The 21,583-nt window shown below is 41.0% G+C and overlaps 1 protein-coding gene across 5 annotated transcripts; it reads left to right on the forward strand.

Annotated features, from left to right (window-relative positions):
* The first annotated feature begins 666 nt into the window (after positions 1-666).
* Positions 667-11,684, forward strand: DHCR7 (7-dehydrocholesterol reductase). 5 transcript variants are annotated; one of them, XM_076343807.1, is made up of 8 exons: positions 667-701; positions 4,451-4,612; positions 5,511-5,733; positions 6,499-6,589; positions 7,808-8,021; positions 8,494-8,698; positions 9,639-9,770; positions 10,374-11,684. In XM_076343807.1, the coding sequence occupies exons 2-8, from the start codon at positions 4,515-4,517 to the stop codon at positions 10,836-10,838; spliced, it is 1,428 nt and encodes a 475-aa protein (XP_076199922.1). In that variant the 5' UTR covers positions 667-701; positions 4,451-4,514; the 3' UTR covers positions 10,839-11,684. The 5 variants fall into 5 exon arrangements, with proteins under 5 accessions (XP_076199922.1, XP_076199924.1, XP_076199919.1 ...); XM_076343809.1 differs by having other exon boundaries at positions 676-701; positions 4,509-4,612; XM_076343804.1 differs by having other exon boundaries at positions 699-779; positions 4,509-4,612.
* The last annotated feature ends 9,899 nt before the right edge of the window (positions 11,685-21,583 follow it).

Genomic DNA, 21,583 nt, shown 5'->3' on the forward strand with positions numbered 1-21,583 from the left:
TCAGGGTATGAGCACTGAAGGTAACGGGAGCGGGATCCAAAGCCCTGGGCGTTATTCACGTTTCAGCGTCACCAAAGCAGCTTTCAGGGTGCAAACCCCAAAGCAGCGGGGCTCTTCGGGGTCCTACCTCCTGCCTCGTGTCCCTCGCGTTTGGCCGCCGCCAGCCCCCTTACAGACGGGGTTCTAGTCCGTTCTGCTCTCAGCTGTCTCCTTGGACGCCCGTTCCCGTTCTTTCAAAACCTGCGCTCGTTTCAGCGACCTTCCCTGCGCGGCGGCTGAACCGAGCCTTCCGAGGCCACCGCTGCCCCTTCGTGCCTGCGCTGTTGGACGTCCTCACGGGAACAGCCGTGCGCTACGTCTTCCCGTCGCGGTTAAAATCACTCTGTGCACAACACCCGTGGCTGTTGCGTTACAAGCTCAAGCCGACCCGCCTCAACTAGCGGTGCTCGCGCTTATCCCGCGGAGGCGAGACGGGACGGGACGGGACGACCGGCCGCCGCTCCCGCCCCGCCCCGCCCCGCCCGCCCCGGGGAGGCCGCGGAGGCCCCGCCGCCACGCCCACTCCGTCTCCTCAGCCCATGGGTTGAGCGCGCTCCACCAATGCGGTGGCGCGGAGTGGAGGGGAGCGCGGCGGGGATTGGTCAGGGCGGCGGGGCGGGGAGGTGTCGCCCTGAGGAGAGCGGCATTGCCGCCGGTAGCGGGTGAGACGCGCCGTTGGGGTCGTTCTTGCGCGCGAGGAGCGCCGCTGTGGGACGGGCGGCACCGGGGAGCTGCCTCGGGTCAGTTGCCTCTGCGCCGCCTCTGGGTAGCGGGCGGCGTCCGCCGGACCGGCGAGCCCGCCCGTGCGCGGGGGGGGCTCGGGCTCGTGGGTGCGTACCTAGTTGAGAGCTACGTTGGGCCTTGGCGAGGAGCGGGGTGGCGGAGGGGCGCAGCGGGGCTGGGACGGAGCGTTTGCGGCGCCATCGGCTCGGTAAGTGCCCCCTGACTCCGGAGGCTGTTTCTAATTTGCGGGTTCCCCCGCTCCCGATAATACTCCCCAAGGTACCCGTGTCTCGCGTGAGGGGCCTGGCGTACGGGAAGGTGCTGCCCTCCCTGCCTGCATGAGTCTGCTGAACCCCCTCCTGGGCAGCCTGCTGCTCTGTTCCTCCCCTGTGCAAAACACGGGGCTCTGTGGAATATTGCATGTTAGCTAGGGATTTTCCTTTAAAACATACATTCATGACCCGGGGTCTGCCTTATTTTTGTAGGACAAAATCTAAAAGTGTTTTTTTACTGTGCTTCTACTTGATTGAGATTCTCTTCAGTAAGTCCAGAGCATGCTGATGAAAAGCATCAAACGTGTATTATTATTGCCTGAAAGGACTATGTGAACTTTACTCTGAACCGTACACTAGATATGTGGCTTAGGCACCAAATGGGGAGAGCTTCCAAGTGATTTGTGTGGTTAGCATGATTTTTCCTTTAACACAGTGTGAGCTGTAATGCAGTACTTCATTGTTAAGCCCTGAAGTTTGGACTCAGAGGAAGAGTGCATCTCTGGAGTTCTCTGTGCAGGTGATACTTGAATTGTGAATTTTGCTTCAGGCTCTTGTTAGGAAGCTGACTAAGGGTTTAGGAAAGCAATATTTGGGGCGTGTTTAGTTGGGTAACAGAAAGCTTGCATTTATAGAAATTGACATAGTTACTGATAGGAGTATGATTTCAATGGGAGTCTTGATCCAGAAATGTTGGCATGTGTTAAGTGATGTGGGAATAGTTCTGAACGTGAGAGGTTGTTACTGCCAGCATAGCTGTCTGTCGGACTGGGGAGTATCTGTTTAGGGGAATAGTCCTAAGCAGGCACTTGTTGTTTAAATTGCTCTGTAGAAGGCAAAACTTGGTGGCAATTTTGGCCTTTAAAGAGGGGAAGCATGGCTCCCATACGAAACCTATTGAATGCCAGTCTTTCTCACCTAGCCAGTTCCCAGTTTTAGTAATTGGATGGTTATCCTGTTTCTGCACTGTCTGGTAGGATTAATGGTAAACTGGGTGTGGGTGGATGTCTTGCACAAAATCCCAAGTGCTGCCAGCTGCAGGCAGGCTTTTTACGAGCACTCAGCAGACTGAGCAGAGTTTTCAAATCTAGGACGCTGAGGTCTGCAAAGTCGTTGGGCTGTTTGGCTACTTAAGAGCCTAAAACAAAACTAAACACTGTGAAAATTCTCAACCTAGGATTTCTTTTCTGGGCCTCTCCGTAGGCCTGACAATTCATGTGGAATCCTTGGAAATGTTAAAAATTTAACTGGGCAAGGTGCTGAGCAACCTCATCTAAGTTGTCCTTGCTCTCAGCAGGGGCAAGTGGGGTTGGGCTAAATGATGTCAAAGGTTTCATCTGAGCTAAATATTTCTAATTCTGATGATTTCTGAATAACAGCCTTTCTATCTTGGCAAAATTCTTACTAGTATTGTAACTGTTCCTTGTAAGAATTTGCACTACCATTGTAAAGCGAAACCAATGCAAGTAACCGGAGTAAGCTCCCATGCTCTAACCTTGATACAGTGAATCTCCTGTCCTGCCTCTTTCTTCTTCTTGTATGTGATCAATAACCTCCTCTTGAGGTTGGTTCTCTACTTGCTTTAGAAACCTTGTCATGAAAGTATTGATTCCTGGAAAGATGTAGGCTTCTGGCTCAAATCGAAGCCAGAAGTCTTGACCGTATTTTAAAATGTCTCTGCTGAAAGATAGGGTGGTAGTTAGCACTTATGATAATTGAAATAGCAAATAACAAGCTTCCTGCCACCTGTGTATCTTCTTGCATTCTTTGCTTAGGATTTCTGCCTAACGAGGTTGGCAAAGGGGAGTGGTTAGACTTCTTTTCAGATTACTTCTGAAAATTAACACTTCTATTGAAATGTATTGTGTGGAGGAGATTTCTACAGGGTTACATACTGCATATTTTGAATCTGAGGGTGGCATGTTATCCCTGCGGCTGGGCTGATCCTGTTTGAGATGTCCTTACTTTAGCACCTAGGCATCTTCCTCTTTCTTAATGTGTCGGGGAGCAGTGAGAGCCTGCTGCTCCCTAAGGGGCTGGGAGCTCAGGGGGGTAGCACGGCTGTGGGCAGGGGCTTGCCTGTCAGTCCCATAGTACCTCTGTGAGGTGAGCGGGGCAGATGCAGAGATTATGGCCAGGTTTAACCAAGAGTCCAGATAATCAGGCAGGTTCGTGGTGATGAGGTCAAGCCGGGAAGTTAGGCCATAGGTCAGGGTCAGGTCCCCTGATTGCCAGGCAGGCCTGTGGTGGTAGGACTGGACCAAGGCCAGGCAGGGGGCCATCAGCCCAGGTGTGGGGGTCAGGGTCAGGCCTGGTGAGGGGAAGCAGAGCCAGGCACAGACCCAGGATGGCCAGGTGGGGCCATGGGGATGAGGCTGGGCCAGGACGTCAGCCTGTGGGTCTAGGCGTGGGTCAGCAGGACCCATGGCCAGGCAGGGCAGGGCTCTGGTGGAGCTGGAGACAAGCACTCCTATGGCATCACTGGGGCAGGGATTGATGGCCCCTGGGATAGGCTGAAGTGGGTATCCTGGCCCATGGGTGAGGTCAGGGGAGGCCCTGGGCCAGGCCGGGCAGGGACAGTAAGACCTGTTAGTGTCCTCAGGGCCCTGACAGTGTGTTGCATTATCATTTCTGTTTCAGTAGAAATAACTGCGAGTTTCTGGTTTGAGTTAAAACATCAAAGCCTGAAAAGATACAAAACTAACAACTGTTAGCAAATTCCCCCCAAATGGTAAATTACAACATTCCATGTGTTTTAGAGTCTGTATCTTCCCATGAGACAAAGTTCAGGAAAAATACCTTTTTTTTTTTTTCTGGAGAGGGGATTGTCAAATGTGCAGATTATGGGGTGATGATCTTTAACAAAAGAAGTATTTGGGCAAAGCGAAAGAAAGCTATAATGCATGTTCCACAGAGAGAATTGGGTGTTGCCTAGTAAGTTGTTCTCTGTTCCCACTGATTTCTGATTTAGGTGGGATTATAAACTGTTGTTTTGTTTTCTTTGATGTAGCTAACATATATGGAGCGAGGGGTGTGGGGAAAAGTACATAGTTTGCCAAGGTCCAGTACAGGTAATGTTACAACAGTAGCAATTTCTCTAATTAGGAAAGGCAATTAGTTACAGAACTTTATTTTCAGAGGTTTATAAGAACATGGCAAAACGTTTTTTTCCCTTTGCGTCTCGCATGTAAGTAATAAGCCATTTATTATACAATATAACTTAAAAGAAATTTCCAGGTAGCAAGAAGCCTAATGGATTACTTTGACATCAGTGTTTTGATCATGTTTTGCTGAATATAAGATCATAAGCAATTGGGAAGGGTTTTTTCCTTCCTACCCTCCTCCCCCAAATTTCTTGTAATCAGAAGGCTATATAATAGTTTTTAATAACTTTTATTTGTGTTTCTTTTCTGTAGAGCCATAAGAATTTCTGAGAACCAGTTGGAGTAATACCGTAAATATTCTTTCATACAGGACATCATGGCAGCCCATCAGGAGAAAAAACCTTCTGAAGAAAGAAAACACAAAAGCACTCAAAATGATACTCAAACATCTCAAGTCCAGTGGGGAAGAGCATGGTGAGAGAAGCTGATGACTCTAATTAGTTATTGTATTTCAAATTGGTTCATACTTACTCTTACAGATGCTACATTCCTTTTGAACTTCACTGTATTAATAACAGATTGTTGCGTTACCCTTCTCTTGAAAGCTCACGGATGATAAGCTGTAGTAACAGATGCCAAAGAAGAGTTCTTCAAGATTTTTAAGATAGAGAGCTTGCCAGATGGCTTGGGTTAAAACACAGTACTCCTTGCAAAAAAGGAAAGCAAATCGTAAAAATCAGTAAAATTTGTAGTTCCTTCAAGGGCTGAACAAAATATTTCCTGAGATTTGGAAAACAGGCATCCATCTGTGGTATTGCCAGCTGACATCTCCTGCTGTAGCAAGATTTATGACTCGTATCCCTGTTCTCAAAGAGTTGTGCAAGTATTATAGAGTATTGTATTGCAGCTGGAAACAGCCACGGGTGTTTGTATGGCTTGCCACTGCAGACAGTGTGTGGTAGAGCGAGTTCAACTAATGGCTGTCCAAGGTCTGTCTACTCTGTGTTTCCAAGCTTTGTATAATATTCTTGTGATTCTGTTACCACTTCCAACTGAATACTCTACCAGTTATACCCATGACTGCAATCAAAAACATGAAGGCTGTGATAATAATCTGCTTTTTGGAGGGGAGATATTATCTGTCCTGTTTTTCTGATCAACTAGCATCGCTTTATAACAGTTTGTGGTAAAGTATGTAACATGCTAAGTTTTTTACAGCTGTTTGACCCAAAGAAATGTATGTGCCCTGAAAACATTTTCAGTTTTCATCTGGTTAGTCTAGAAGGTCCACTGAAAAAATTGCCTGACTTAATCAAACCACTGTTCTAACTGAAAGCTGGAAAAAAAAACAATGCTCTGTTTTCGATTACAGGGAGGTGGACTGGTTTTCCTTGGCAAGCATCCTTTTCCTGCTCATGTTTGCACCACTTATCGTATATTACTTCATAATGTCCTGTGACCAGTACCAGTGCTCTCTGATTGATCCACTCATTGACTTGCTCACGGGGAATAAACATCTGTCTGACATCTGGAACAAGACTCCTACACTGACCTATAGGGCTGCTAGCATCTATACCCTTTGGGTTGCTTTCCAGGTATGTTATTGAGTTATGATCTAGATATAGTGGCTGGTTTTTAAAACAGCTGTTTGATTAATCCTTTTACACAAAGGATAATGGAATGTCGCGCTGGCTTTTACTCTTTGGTGGTTCTCACTTTCCATGGCTTTTTGGAATCCAAATGAAGCTTACGCAATTGAAATATTTGTGTATATTCTCTACATATTTATATTCCTTGTATGCCATATTCCTTGATGTGTTTTTTAAGAAAAAGCAACTACATAACAACAATACCCATTTCTTTTAAATTAATACCCAATAAATATATCATAAACTAACGCTGCAGAATGGGTGATGTTTTCTATGGACAGACTATAAAAGAACATTGACATATGAAATATAACTTAGATTTGTAAAATATATTCAAACTACTATTTGTAGTACTATTTGTAGTACTATTCAAATACTCCAATTTTTTTCCAAATCAGAAACCAATTTACATATAACACAGATTAACTTCAAAATAAAAGGATAAGGACCTGAATCTAGTTACCAGCTGTCCAGCCTTCCCACCAAAAAAGGATGACAACCGTATATGAAGTAGTACATCTTTAGAATTGTTTAGTAGCTTGGACGTATTACTAGTCTAAAATCACAACAGCTAAACTTTGCCATATTTGCTTATCCAATACCTTAATTGAAACTGCCATGTGTTACATTTGGTATGTATATGAAAGGGATAGTGGTTTTGGGGTTTTTTTCTTGTCTGTTTTCACTGTTAGTACATTTTCTCTCTTCTAGATGCTTTTGTATCTGTTCATTCCTGACTTCTGCCATAAATTTCTTCCTGGGTATGTAGGAGGTGTACAAGAAGGTGCTGTCACCCCTGCTGGTAAGTTCTTCCTTAGAATATATGCACACCATACAATCTTTTAAAATTACAGTATTTCTGTACTTACAATCTTTAATACCATAAATAATAGTATCTGGAGGAAACATGGACATAACATATGAGGAAGGTGAAAGCATTTTACTTGAAACAAAAACAAAAAGCAATCTACGTCATCTTTTAGAATAAATGATAGAATTTCTGTCTCTTACTGTTAGTAAAACTATTCATGTGGCAGGCACCGCACCAGCAATGGAAAAACACAGATTGGTAATTCTGGCGCTTAAAATCAGCAGTGGACTATTGCTAGTATTTCACAATGCAGTTGCACCTGCTGAAGCTAAGTTAACCCACGAGACTTGAACAAAATGCATGATGTGAACTAAGTGTGAGAAAGGATAACTTGTTACCTTAGTCAATTTTAGGGGAGTTTCCAAATTCACTGTTTTGTGAAGTGAGAGTGGAGAGAGAAACTCAGCCTAACAAAGCCTGATGGTTACAGCAGAGTCTAATAAAACTTTCAGAAAGGTGCTACAAGATATTTGATTGGGAGGGTGAGGAGAGTGAGGTCATTTCATGAGCACTTGATTGAGCTTCCATATATTGTATGCATATGTCCTGGTTTCGGCTGGGATAGAGTTAATTTTCTTCCCAGTAGCTGGCACAGTGCTGTGTTTTGGATTTAGTACGAGAATAATGTTGATAACACACCGATGTTTAGTTGTTGCTGAGCAGTGCTTACACTAGTCAAACACTTTTCAGCTTCCCATGCCCTGCCAGCGAGAAGCTGGGAGGGGGCACAGCCAGGACAGCTGACCCAAACTGCCAGAGGGACATTCCATACCATGTGACGTCATGCTCAGTATATGAACTGGGGGGGGGCGCAGCCAGGGGGCGGTGACCGCTGCTCAGGGACTGGCTGGGCATCGGTTGGCAGGTGGTGAGCAATTGCGTTGTGCATTGCTTGTTTTGTATATTCTTTTATCATTATTATTATTTTCCCTTCCTTTTCTGTCCTATAAAACTGTCTTTATATCAACCCATGAATTTCTCTTCTCCCCCCCCAATTCTTTCCCCCATCCCATTGGGCGGGGGGGAGTGAGCGAACGGCTGTGTGGTGTTCAGCTGCCTGCGAGGTCAAACCACAACAGCATATCCATATTAATAAAAAGCTGTACTAATGCAATGTCAGTAACATTCAATTTTTTCTTCATATTTTAGGTGTAGTGAATAAGTATGAAATCAATGGACTTCAGGCTTGGATCATTACCCATGTGCTTTGGTTTGCAAATGCCTATTACTTCCACTGGTTCTCACCCACCATCATTTTTGACAACTGGATTCCTCTCCTGTGGTGTGCCAATGTCCTGGGATATGCGGTTTCCACATTTGCAATGATTAAAAGCTACTTTTTCCCTACCAGTGCCAAAGACTGGTATGTGGTTTTTTTTTAATAATGAGAGAATACTAGGTAATCAGACATATAAATTGAATGCTGCACAGAATAATAATGACAGAATATGTTTTACTGGCACAGATAGATAGGCCAACGTATGACCGTGGTTCTTTGCTTCATTAGCACCATCCTCTGTTTCATGTTACATGTCATGTGACTGGCAGCCTCAGTGTCACAGATACTTATTTGTCACAAATAGGATGGATGTAAGGTTATAGTTAGACTGTTCAAAAGTTTTACCAAGAATCAACGAGGGTACCTCTGAAGCTAAAATTTATCTCTACTAATGTAATGCTTTGGTTGGATCAATTTATGTTATCTTGCACAACATTATATGGTTTTATGACTTTTATTATCATTACATCAAGTGAATCTGAAATGTGTAGTCAGAATAGTAATTACCTGTATTTGTGTATAACTGTGTACATTTCTAATTTTTTATGCTTTCTAGCAAATTCACTGGCAACTTCTTTTACGACTACATGATGGGGATTGAATTTAACCCTCGAATAGGAAAGTGGTTTGATTTCAAGCTATTCTTCAATGGGCGCCCCGGTATTGTAGCCTGGACTCTAATTAACCTTTCCTATGCTGCTAAACAACAGGAGCTGTATGGTCAAGTAACCAACTCCATGATCCTTGTCAATGTCCTTCAGGTAAATTCCAAGGAGGAAAATAAGAAAGCAATTTGGAAATAAACTAGTATTAAATTAGAAAAAAAACTCCTTGCATTGAAATTGAACTTACACAAATTTTCCTGGCCTGAGCAACCTAATTCAGTGATGATGCACTGGGACTTGCTTCTTTGGACACTTGTATTAATTTCTTTGGACACTTGTATTCATTCAGAGTGCCACTGTGAATACTCTGCCGTATTCACTCAGAGTGCCACCAGTGGCATGGTCGTGTCTGCACCAGCAGATTTCAGTGTAAACTTAAATTAAGAGATACTTTTCTGAGCCTCTGTTCTGGAAACAGGCATAGCCTGATCTTGAATCCAAAGAGAACAATGACAAATTCCGTGGCTTTAGTCGGAGCAAGATTGGGCAGGTTTCTTTCTCTGAGGGCAGCACCGCACCTAACTCCCTCGTGTGTGTGTGTGAGACATGCAGAACTACAGATGTCTCCACACCTAAAAATAGCTAGTCAGGTGCTGTGCTTTCTACACACCAAAAGTAGTGTAATTACTGAAGTAATAAGTACAGATAATAGTTTGGATTTATTTATTGATATGTGTAAATGGGAGCCCGCTCGATAGAAGCTCTACTCCCCCTCTCTATAAGCATAAGCTGAAGAGAGGTAGGGGTGGTCAAATGCGAGTACGCTTCCTAAGTTTATGTCCTTACAGTAGCACACTTGCCTTTGTTATCTTGATTAATATTGCTTTGCATTACTTATTATTGCTTTATCTATATAGATGCAGTATATTTGTGTGGTATGTTCCTCTTAATACCCTATTTTTGAGGTGTTAAAATAAAAACACAAGTCAGTTTTGAGATCTTATCACAAGACAGCACAGAAAGATTAGGCTGATGCTGTTAAACGGGATAACTGGTGACAGTGCTCTGTTATTAATGTGAAGCTATTCTGTTTCAGGGTATTTATGTTTTGGACTTCTTCTGGAATGAAGCCTGGTATTTGAAAACCATTGATATCTGCCATGATCATTTTGGATGGTATTTGGGCTGGGGAGACTGTGTTTGGTTGCCTTACCTCTATACGTTGCAGGTAAGAATGTGGTACAATACATGTTTGGGATAAAAGGAAAAACTTTCCAGAAACATTCTCCCCATCAGTTTGATTTGTATCTTAAATTGTTCTAGACAGTTTGAATCTGAGTAACCATTACAACATCCTTTGTAACAACTGACTTGTAGGAAGGCTTACTGTCCCTGCAGGGAATTGACATCTTTTCCTCTCCTGCCCTTCTTTTGCGCCCCTTCCCGTCACTGTCTGTATATTTTTCTAAATCCTTTAAGTCCCTTTTTGGACTCCTGCATGTTGAGGGTTTTTTTCACGGGTGGTGGTTTGGGTTGGGTTTTTTTTTTTTTTTCCCCCCCTTCTGTCCTGGATTGTCTGCATCCTTGCAACTTCTCTCTTCTTGTTCCACCTAAGACATGCAAATTTGGAGAGGGGAGGAGAGAAAGAGAGAAAGAAAGGAAATGTAGGATGCAGAGTTTTCTGAAAATTTTCTGCGGTTTTACTGGTAGGGTGGATTTTCCTATTCTTTCTACTAATCTGTTCTGGGTCACTGTAGGTCAAGGAATTAGTCTGGCATCCTGAGCATATATTTAAAGTAAATTACTGATTTGTCTTTTTTCTGCTCCCCAGGGTTTGTATTTGGTTTACCACCCTGTCCAGCTGTGCACAGCTAATGCCATAGGGATCTTGATGTTGGGCTTGATCGGCTATTACGTCTTCAGAATGACCAACCACCAGAAGGACCTCTTCCGTCGTACAAACGGCAACTGCAAGATATGGGGGAAGAAACCAGAGTATATTGAGTGCTCCTACATGTCTGTGGATGGGACCAAGTACTACAGCAAACTGATGACCTCAGGATTCTGGGGGTGGGCTCGTCATTTTAATTACACAGGAGATTTGATGGGCTCCCTGGCCTATTGCCTGACTTGTGGGTTTGAACACATCTTGCCTTACTTCTACATTGTTTATATGACTATTCTGTTAACCCACCGTTGCATTAGGGATGAACACCGTTGTTTCAGCAAATACGGGAAGGACTGGAAGCGCTACACTGCTGCAGTGCCTTACCGGCTTATACCAGGAATATTTTAAGGCTCACCCAGAATCCAGGAGAAAGAGAAAAAAAAATAAACTTTTTTTGGCAGTGAAGAGAGTTTATCCACATAGTTAAACTAACAAAAACACTTTGTGAAGGACACTCAAACGGTTCTGAAGGAGAAAAGGTGGCTGGACAATAATCCTTGCTGTACTGAAGGAACATGGAGGCAGACTGTATTTAACATAAATGCAATGAGGCACTGAAATGGCCTGGTTTTTTAGAAGACTCTCTTACCTGGAACTTTTTTTTTCCTTCCCCTCTCAAAATTAACTTGGAATTGAAGAAAAGTTGCATGTATTGAGACTCCTGAAATCTGCCAAAGATGGGAGGAAGTCTTACCCTTCAGAGTAGCAGGGTTCTGGAACCAGTTTCCAGTGACTTAGGAGAGGAGGAAAATAATTGTGTGATCTCCTTATGAAAGAAATTGTATGATGTGGTTGCTTGTGACAGTCATAACCTACAGTCAAGAACTCCCTAAAGGAGGTTTTATGGTTTCTTGCTTTTCAAGAGGTTAACTGGGGAAATACTGAACTGGGGAACCTGATCCTAAATTGGTGTGTGGGAAGATTTTTATCATCTAATACAAAACATTTGTGAAAGCTGGTATAAATTGGCGTAGCTCAAAAGTTACATTAGTTGACAGCGCCTGAGAATGATGCATGATCAACTGGATATTATTTTGATACTGAAACCAAACTTGCTTTGTGGAGATACTGAGCGTACGTTGATTTCTTTAGTGTGGATAGAAAACTTCGTTCTCTATCATTTGTATAAAATCTTATTTGTAAAAAATTTAAGAAATAAATGCTTGGTTCCAAGACAAGTAAAAAATACTGCTAACTCTCTGTTCAGCTATTTCTTTTCTTGTTACGTAGTTATCTTTCAAAGTTACCAGATTCAAAAGGAGCTCTTCAAAGAGTGTAATTCCAGGAGCTGGTTCAAGAATGCATAAAGGAGAAACAAAAGAAAGAGGGATCATAGTGTTAACCATGCATCTTGTAGCGAGCTTGGTAGTTATGTTCAAGCTAAAAGACAATATTTTTTCATTTTTACACATAAATATGCAGTTCATTTTTGCAGTAAGTAGATAACTGTGTAAATTGGTTTCTTGTAGGAGCTGCCGAATGCACTGATCTTCATGGCAGATTTGAATGAGGTGTGTTGGTGAGTATGTGTTTTGGTTTTGTTGCCATACTCCCTGAAAGGATGGTTTTGGCAGGAGAAAAAGGTTCTCTCCAAACCTAGGAAACAAACGTATCTTGTCGTTTGGCTTTGTTTCAGAGCTGGATGTACAAGCATGTACAGAGATGCCTTCTTAGAGAAAGTTCTTCTAAACCTAATTGTAGCACCAGCACTATCTGTAGACCTTGTAACGATTTTGTCACCATTTTGCAGATAACAATTTCGGTACGTTACAGTGTTGTTAGTAACAGTGTTTTCATGGGGCTGGGGGTAGCCATATCTGACAATTTCCACTCTCAAATCCCAAACTTCATAATGTCTTTATATTGCCAGATATCGCTTAAAATCTGTATATTTAAGCATGCTGAATTGATGACGGAATTGGCAGTATTAAACTTCATAGAAGTACTCATAGTTTCAGCGATATCAAAGGTTACAGTTCAATCTGTCTGTGTGACACAGTTCTGCACTGATCTTTATCATGTAGGTAGGTGTCCTAAGGCTTGTGTGTTGCTTTAAGGATTGTTAGCATTTTGGATAATTAATACAGTGGAATAAGAGTTCATATAAATCCTGGACATGAAAGGTCGTTGTAGCTCATCACCTTCCTACAGCTCCTGATTTCATTTGAACTTCCAGTTTGGAGGGGGTAACACGGTTTTCTTGTCCATTGGAAGTAAAAAGCAGAATCCCTTCTGTGTGTCACCCAGTACAAAATGCTGCAGCTGTGTGTCTGGAAACAGCTGTTCATAGTAAGTGGGCTGTCTCAATTTAATGATGCTTTTAAACATGTTTGTATCTCTAAACTTGTTTAGATGCAGTAGCCAATTCAAAATGGTGCCCTGGGAGGAGGAATGATGGCCATAATAATGGCACGCTCACTGGTAATAGATGTATTGCTGTGATACAACATTTGAACTTTGCACTCCTATGAATGAAGAGGACTTTTAATACAAATACTGAAAGGTGGGGTGGGGGGAGAGACGAATGTCGATTGCCTTTACTGAAAATATATAGCCCAATACCTTAACAGTTTGCCAAGGGGCAATGCTTATACAATGGTTGATTTGAGAGAACTCAGTTCAGAGGAAGGGAAAACTGAGGTGTGGGCTTTTAGGACTGTTGGACCCCATCAGTTGCTGGCACTGCATTGCTTTAGGCTGCCCCTGACTTTGCTGGAGTAATTGGATAGTTTCTTTTCTCAGCTTCCCTAAGGCCCCATACTTGCATCCTTTTCTTATGTAGCCTTGGAAATTACCCTGACAGCTTGCTCTTACTGCCAAGGCTATTTAAATATTGCAAGACAATTTGGACTCTAAATCACAGTAGCCTTGCACAGCACAGTATGCTCCCTTCTTTTCACTGATAAATCCTGGATGATTAGTGGAAGAAACTGCCTATGTAAGACTAATAAAAATATCGGCACTTTAAAAACAAAATTGGGGAAACTTGAAGTGGAAGTGCAGTATTGTAAGTAACGAGAGCGTTATGCATTCAAATGATTCTTTTAGGCAATTTCTGTTACACCTAATAATACTCAAAGGATTTTCTGTACTGTCTGACACTAGAGCATGGAAGCATTTGTATTGCATCAAAGAAACAGGTAGCTGTAGGGAGGGAGGATGCCTTCCCACATTTAAAACCCCTGTCACTAGATGGCATCGCGAAACGATAGCATTTCTGAGATCAGGGCTCCACCTTTCAGCATAAGGTTGATTAATCATTTATAACTCTTGATGCAAAGCTACAGTTCAGTTTATTCCCATCCAGCCCATAAGAACGCTGACACAATTCTATGGTGGACTATAGCATACATAATGCATTCAGGCTTTTAACATGTTCACAAATATGTAAACTCCCTTTTTAAAATCTAGATCTCTGAGCAACTCGGTGAGTAGTCCAAAGAACTGTGCTTAGGATATAATGAAATGTGATTGCTCAGTTCCAGTTGTATTCAGACAATATGAATGACAACAGAAGTACATGCTGTTGCCTCCTGGTGGGAGCCACAAAATATTTTCTGCTCTAAATTATCAGTCAAAGTTCTGATCGTGTGCTAACCTTAACCTAGAGCTGCACTGCCTCATTTGGTTATTTTAAATAATGCACTATCTTCATTGAAGGTTGAAAGTGATGTGTAGTTGAAAATAAAACTTTAATAGTGTGTTTTTCTGCTTCAATTCATATAGGGGAAAAAAAAGGCTAAATGTGTGTGTCAAATTAAAAGGGAAAAAGCTCTTTTTCTTCCAAATTACAGATATGGATCTACTTTACAGCAACTGGACAGGTAATGAAACTACTGTTTTTTTTAATTATGCTATTCAAACCTTTTTAATCTTTTCTCTCAATTACGTAACAAATTTGCAATTCAAGGCAATTTCAAATACATATTTAATCATCTTAAGATAGTATAAATCAAAAAAAAAAAATCTAATAAGGACATGTTGCAACAGCCACGTCTCTCTAAAGTGTTGTAGAGGGATCAGAGAATGATTACAAGAATAAACCACAGGAAAGCTCTTCTGAGTAGAGGAAGTGAAAACTGGAAAGAGATTAGTTCAGAAGGGAAAAATATAAAACGGAAAAAAATCCACCATGCTTTTGCAAAAATCAAAACTAACAAATGAAATATCTTTTGTGTGATTACAGCGTGGAGCTTGTAGCTACTGGAAATTAAGAATTTTATTTTTTAATTGTAAGTATTTATCTGGACAATCCAGATAAATATGGCTTATAATCCAGATTATAAACTAATAACAAAAGAGTTGCAAGAGTTACTAAGCTTAGTCAAGTTAAAGGTTTTGACAAAGACTTTAAACAAATTTTTTCTGTCAGTTCAAAAGAGTTGCGGAAGAGTTGATTAATTCATTGCTGGCTACTACAGCAGTCAGGTTCTGAAGCCTTTTTTGTTCAAGCAGGATATTGAACTAAGTAGACCTCTGATTTGATTCAGTTTGGTAATTCCTAGATTAAAAAAAAAAAAACATTGTGCAAAACTTAAGTCAAGCTACAATTGTAGATCTTACATGTATTAATGGAAAATTGAACGGTCATTTTAATCTCTGTCCTGCCTTTCTTTTTAATACCTTACAGATATATGTCTCTCGAAATGTGAAAGGCTTAAGTTAGCAGCTGAACAAAGCTTGTCAATTGTGACTATAAAAATGTTTAGTGCCCTTTTTTATTGGGAGTCAGGAATGCTTGAGGAAACGTTTAAGGCAGGCGCAGTGGCTAGGGAGAAGAGAGTCGTTCTGGTTTTTCTGCTTCTGTTGCAGTGGAGCAAGATAACTGCTTTCAGGACAACCAGCTGAGAGTTTTCCTTACGCTAGCACTCTTAAACTTGCCTTTTGCAATATCAGCCATCACCTATCAAGTCTCTGTGGTGCAATCAGCTAGCGTGTTCAGCTGCTAACAGACAGGTGGGTGGTTTGAGCTCCCCCAGGGATGGGTTCACCCCTTTTCTCTGCCTACGGCAGGGGGGTTGGAACTAGATGATCTTTAAGGTCCCTTCCATCCCAAACTATTCTATAAAGTCAAAGAGACTGACTACGTGAAATGAATTCATGCTACTGTGGTTACAATCAATGTAAAACTCTAGGATGTAGTTTTGACATTGATACAAACTAAAATTTGACTGCTGAATTTAATCTTATGCCATACGATAGACATTATTAATACAAATTTCTCTAGTATGAAAAAGGCTTCAATTCTTTGACTACTGAAATACTGAAAGAATCGAATCAAAATAATTTATTCTTCCATGACTTGTCTTAAGCTTTGCACTTAGATTAGCTAATTTTTCTGTTAATAATCTCCCTTTGGAAGGTGATGTTTTAAGGACTATAAGTCCAAAATATTTACAGCCTCGTTATGTGAATGAACTTGTATAATAAGTACATTTATTAAGCTTGAGCCTGTCCTTCTTTGACCTACAGGCAAATTTAGTATGCCAGGAAGCAGGACAGAAACAATCCAAGAGGACAACGAAATATTTTTGCACGCTACGTAAGTACTGGAATAGGGAATAACTAATTCATATGACACGGTTATGGTTTTCTTGGTGTGATACGCTTCACACTGCAGTAGTACTTGCCCCAATTCAGTAATGTCTATAACCATGTATCCATGTTCATCTTTCTTCGTTGAAAAAGAAAGCTTACTGTCAATTTCAATGTACTTAGAATCAGGCCCTTAAAGAGGTAACCCAAGTACATATTAAGCAGTTTGTTAATTCAAGTCAGAGTTTATCAGTTTATTATGTGTGTAAAATTAACCATTCTCTTGAGAGAGAAACCTCTTTGCTCACAGAAAAAATGTACTGGTGGAGGGGAACACATTTAACTGTTCACTATCTACAGGGGGTGGGGCTACAAGACTGAGCACTTGTGAGGGGAAAAATGGCATATCGTTGCCAGAATTTCAGTTGTGCTGAAAAATTAATATATCAAGCAAATGGCTATCATAAACTCCCAAAATATCTTGAAATGAGCCCATTCTTTTTTTCTTAAGGTGGTAATAAGTAACCATCTCAGTGTCTGGAAAGTAAGTTTTATTGTAATGTTTGGCTTTCCAGCTGGCATGTTGTAGTTACTGTTGAGGATCGCTTAGTGGTGGGTGTTCTCTGTAACGCTGCAGGTCGTGTATCAAAGAGCCCTTCCTCCTGTAAGTCAAATATAAGCAAGGCTTTGATGCAGTCATTGAGTGCACCAGGCAGTCCTGAGCCCAGGTGTGGGAGGCAGCTGTGGTGGCTAAGGAGAAGTGGTTCGCAACTGTGGTGTAATTAGGTGGAGATGGAGGGAAAGAGAAAGGAAACGGATGCTCTAGCATTGAGGACAATTATCAGATGCTAAAATGTCATTTCCTTCTGACAAATTTAATTTCCTAATGTTTTCTTTATAAAAGTAGGTTATTGGAGTGATGCCTCCTCTTGTGATTTCCTGAAGTTTGCTTATGAAAGAGTTTTCTAAGCATTTCTCTGTATGCATTATTAGCCTGAAGGTTTTGTAGGTTTTAGTGTGTAAAATCCCAGCTGACAAAAAGACACACCCCAGGGGTAGGAAGACATCAAAACAGAGAAGGCAAACTTAAGTACCTCTTGCACAGTTGTAGCTGAAAGGTTCATACTACCACGAACCAGCTAGTGAAAAATCTCAGCTCCTGTCAGTGAAGAGGGATGTTCCTTCTTTGCCCTTTTTCCTCCGGCCAAAACAAGTGTCAGCTTTTGAATGTGTAACACATGCTTGCTGCTACCTCCTCTGGAAGAGAAGAAAGCAACAAATGAGTATGTGGAATGCACCTAAAAAGAAGACAGCTCATGGCAATTCAGCAAAATCAAGCGTGAGCGTGGGATAAACTAATTTTGATGATGTTAACATTCAGAATATTGCAGCTGAAATGCACAGTTCAATACAAATTACCAGGAGCGGTACATTGATGTTCTGCAATTGCTGGTTAAAACTCTGCCTTCCAGGTTGTATCATACATGCCATGAAGATGGTACTTGTCTTGCTGTTTTATTGCACTGATTTCACTTATGTTTTAAGATAAGACCAGTAAATACTCTTTCTTTTTTTCTCCCAGACAGAGTTGCTTCTGTTTAACATAGCTCTCTTCTTTTAGTTGTTTAGCTGTGTCAATGCTTCCAGCAGAGCTGAGTAGCCTAAGAGTCTGGCATTTCAAAACATATACGTATTTCTATCCCCTAAAGTTAAACTGATGTGACAGAATAAATTCTGTCCTCAGTTATACTACGCAGTTCCTTATTTCGGATTAGGAAAGTGTCTCTGACCAACAACAGTGAACTACGTGTCGTCTTAATACTGTCTGTTGTGTAACTTCAGTGGAATTTCATGAGGCTGAACTGACTGATTGCTCCTATACTGGTTTTAAGCTTTTTGTAGCTAGTGAGGTAAATGAAGTGGTTCACTGTGGTGATGAGATGAAGTCCTACAATTCGAACATAAGCCACAGCGATAGGAAATGCAGATTATGCACACACTCTAAACATTTTTCCTATTTTTTTAAATCCAGTATGGTCAGCTACAAGGAAGCGAGGCTGCTCTGAAGTGAAACTTCTGCATTCTCAGATACCTGTTTTGTCCTCATGCCAGCAGTTTTGTGTTTGAAAATTTAAAAAAAAATATAAAAGTCAAGTATCTAAAGGATCATGTTTCTAATGCAACTTACAATCTTGAGAATCTAAAAATTAAGAGGAAGAAAGAAGTGTATTCCAGCATCTGTTCCAGTTGTGCCGTTTGGCATGGTGTGGACATCAGCCTGATGGTTCTGGGATGATCTGAGTCTTTTTAGGCAACATTGTCTCTATTTGTTATCTGAGGAGAGCATAGGAAAGAAATTGCTTTGTCACACTGAAGTCTCTTGCTTTCTAGCTGAAAATACCCATCAGATCAGGACTTTCCTAACCATAAAAATATCAGTTCTCCTAAATGATGGTTTTATTAGTTAAAACTCTCACAGCTCTATGATATATGCTTAGCTTTGTTTACGAAACACTGGGAAAGATGTATGCACAAGCCAGTAGTCAACACATCTAGTTTTCTTGAGTGCTTTTACTATTTGTATGTCTTCTCACTTGTTCTCTTCTTTTTGTATGTCTTCTCCTCACACACAGCCACTGAGTGTGTCCTCTTTTTTAACTGCCTTATAGACAACAACTTAATCAAAATTAGTATTTTTGTTCGGTGCTCTTGTTTACATTAGATGAAGAGAGAGTTACGTACTAAACGCTTTGAGAATAAAATAACAGTACTTCAACTTCATGCATAAGCATCTCCAAACTGTACTTTTCTTGGGGGTATGGCATTCTGGTTTTCGTCAAAGTTTAGACATCTTCCCTGAAAAGAAATCTGGCTCTGAATCACGTGCACAGGCAATCTGTACATTCCCACGCAGCTGGTAGTTCAGTTTGATGAGTGGCAATGCAGAACCCTTGGCCAACGTTCATGGACTTGTTTGTCCTCTGAGAACTTTCAAACTGGAGTACATCAGTTGTTGTCTCATACCTCAGTGCCTCTGTACCACCTCTGGCTGTGAGTGGCTGTGCACAAATGATACAGAAAAGGAATTTGAATAATTCTGAGGATACATACAATCCCTTTTATTCAAATTTCACAGACAGTTGATGGCTTTATTTTAGGGGTGTATGTGGAGGTAGAATTACAATGATCCTTCTGTTGGCAGGACTGTGGTGTTATTCCTGTGGCTGCTATTAGATATATATAACTTTTTTTTTTAGGAGAGATACAATAAGGAAATAGCATTCAGTTTACTTCTAGAAGCTATCTGTACCCTCTAATTTTTTCTTCAGAAAAGATACACTTAGGTGCAAAATCTTATTACGTACAGTGCTTCATAAAACAGCATCAAAAGCAATAAGGGAAAATGTAAAATGCATAATATGATGTTTTGCCATAACAAAAAAGCATTACACTATTTAAACTGCAATTTTCATAAAACTGCAATTTTCATAAAACTTTGTCTGTTTTAATGGCATTTTAAATTGCAATTTTCATAAAATTTGATCTGTTTTAATGGCATTTTTTTTTATACTTGCCTTTCTGTCATTTTATCCAGTGAAGTGAATGCAAAATGCCATTTGAAAGCTGCTAAACACCTAAGTATCTCTTTACCATTATCTAATCAAAATGTCACTAATCACAGGCATAGTCACTTGATAAAGGCTGTTTGGGAGGGATTGTTTTAGGACTTTGGAAGACAATGCACTTAATCCAAGTCTCTTAGTCTCTTAAGGGTTGTGAACGAGTAGAAGTTCTTATTCTTGCAAACACTTAAGTACTTCGAGCAAATTTACTCAACAAGTACAAATAAATGAAATGTTAACAGTGCAGCATTAATAGCACAGCAAAGTGCAGAAAAAACTTATAAAACTGTTCAGTTCTGCCTCGATTTATTGTCCACAAATAGTTCAGCAAAGCCTTTGTCTAAGCTTAGTTTGTCACTATATACCATGAGATAATAGTGGCTGATTATTAAAAAAAAAAAAAATGAAATCAGTAACCATTATATGTCCCAAAACCCACGAATACAATAAAGATAGTATGTAGTTTAACATGGAAATTTGCCCATCTGTTCTTTGAAGACCAAATCTTGCCTTCCGCTAGGAGCTTTGCTCTAGATTTCAGCAATATCAAACATGGCTTCTTTTGCAAAGCCAGCTGTAGATATAGTAGAAGGAAAGCCTTAATTTTTTTCCTACTTCTGGAAAGGTTGTTGGTTTGTTTGTTTGTTTTTTTTAATATAAAAAAAGATGCTAGAGGTGAGATCCGCAGGTGACAAAGATTAAAAGAGACCAAGTTGAAAATTGCCAGCATACTACTGTAATTACTGCAACCAACTGTCATACAATACCACATAATCAAGTGATTTAAGGTTTGTGAGTAGTCTCAGATAATGCAGAAAATCTCTATCAAACTGACTTCTATTTTAACAAATCCTAACTTCTCGCCTGCCAAGCTCTCAAACTGGAAAACGGTAACTCTCTCTTCAGTTTTATTTTTGCATTTCTGCATTTTTTGGGAATCCATTACATACCCAAATGCCTACCAAATCTTTTTGTGGTATCTTAGAATTCATAGAATCATAGAATAGTTTGGGTTGGAAGGGACCTCTAAAGGTCATCTAGTCCAACCCCCCTGCCATGGGCAGGGACATCTTCAACTAGATCAGGTTGCTCAGAGCCCCGTCCAACCTGACCTGGAATGTTTCCAGGGATGGGGCATCCACCACCTCTCAGGGCAACCTGGGCCAGTGTCTCACCACCCTCAGCATAAAAAATGTCTTCCTTAGATCTAGTCTAAATCTACCCCTCTTCAGTTTAAAGCCGTTCCCCCTTGTCCTGTTGCAACAGGCCCTGCTAAAAAGTCTGCTGCCATCTTTTTTTATAACCCCCCTTATAAAAAAGACCTGCAATAAGGTCTCCCCGAAGCCTTCTCTCCTCTAGGCTGCACAACCCCAACTCTCCCAGCCTGTCCTCGTAGGAGAGGTGTTCCATCCCCCTGATCATTTTCGTGGCCCTCTTCTGGAGCCGCTCCAACAGGTCCGTGTCGTTACACAAGAGTGTTGCTTCCTGAGCTTCCCCAATGTGATTTCTGCATTCAAATCATATAAAACATTTTGTGATATTGAACCAAATTAAAGCTCTCAATAGTTTAACAATTGGAGCTGCTTTAATATCTATTTATGTAGCAGTTCTGCACATGGAAGGAAAATCTCTGTTAGCCTGTCAACTGGAATTTGACTTTTTGCATTCATTCTGCAACATCTTGATTGCTAGGCAAACTTGCAGACTATCAGTAACCACATTCGTTCTTCCACAATAAAGTTGGGAAAGCAAGTTGTAGTTTATTTGGAATAAACCAACTTTTCCTAATGTACTGTGAGCAGCCTCCAGTAGCCACGTTCAGAATCAATTTTTTTCTGGACTCATTACAAATATTCTTGTGAAGGAACTCTTCTATATTTGTTTGCATCAGGTTTCTATTATTCACCCACTTTTCGGTAACCATGGATGACAGCA

This window comes from Aptenodytes patagonicus, chromosome 7 (assembly GCF_965638725.1).
Source record: "Aptenodytes patagonicus chromosome 7, bAptPat1.pri.cur, whole genome shotgun sequence".
In the NCBI taxonomy this organism is placed as follows: Eukaryota; Metazoa; Chordata; class Aves; order Sphenisciformes; family Spheniscidae; genus Aptenodytes; species Aptenodytes patagonicus.

What these genes read in the sequence shown, in the direction of transcription:
- DHCR7 (XM_076343807.1), top strand. Translation starts at nt 4,515, where the DNA reads ATGGCAGCCCATCAGGAGAAAAAACCTTCTGAAGAAAGAAAACACAAA. An exon ending in CCCTTTGGGTTGCTTTCCAG is followed by an intron (nt 5,734 to 6,498) that starts GTATGTTATTGA and finishes TCTCTCTTCTAG; the next exon opens with ATGCTTTTGTATCTGTTCAT. An exon ending in CCTACCAGTGCCAAAGACTG is followed by an intron (nt 8,022 to 8,493) that starts GTATGTGGTTTT and finishes TATGCTTTCTAG; the next exon opens with CAAATTCACTGGCAACTTCT.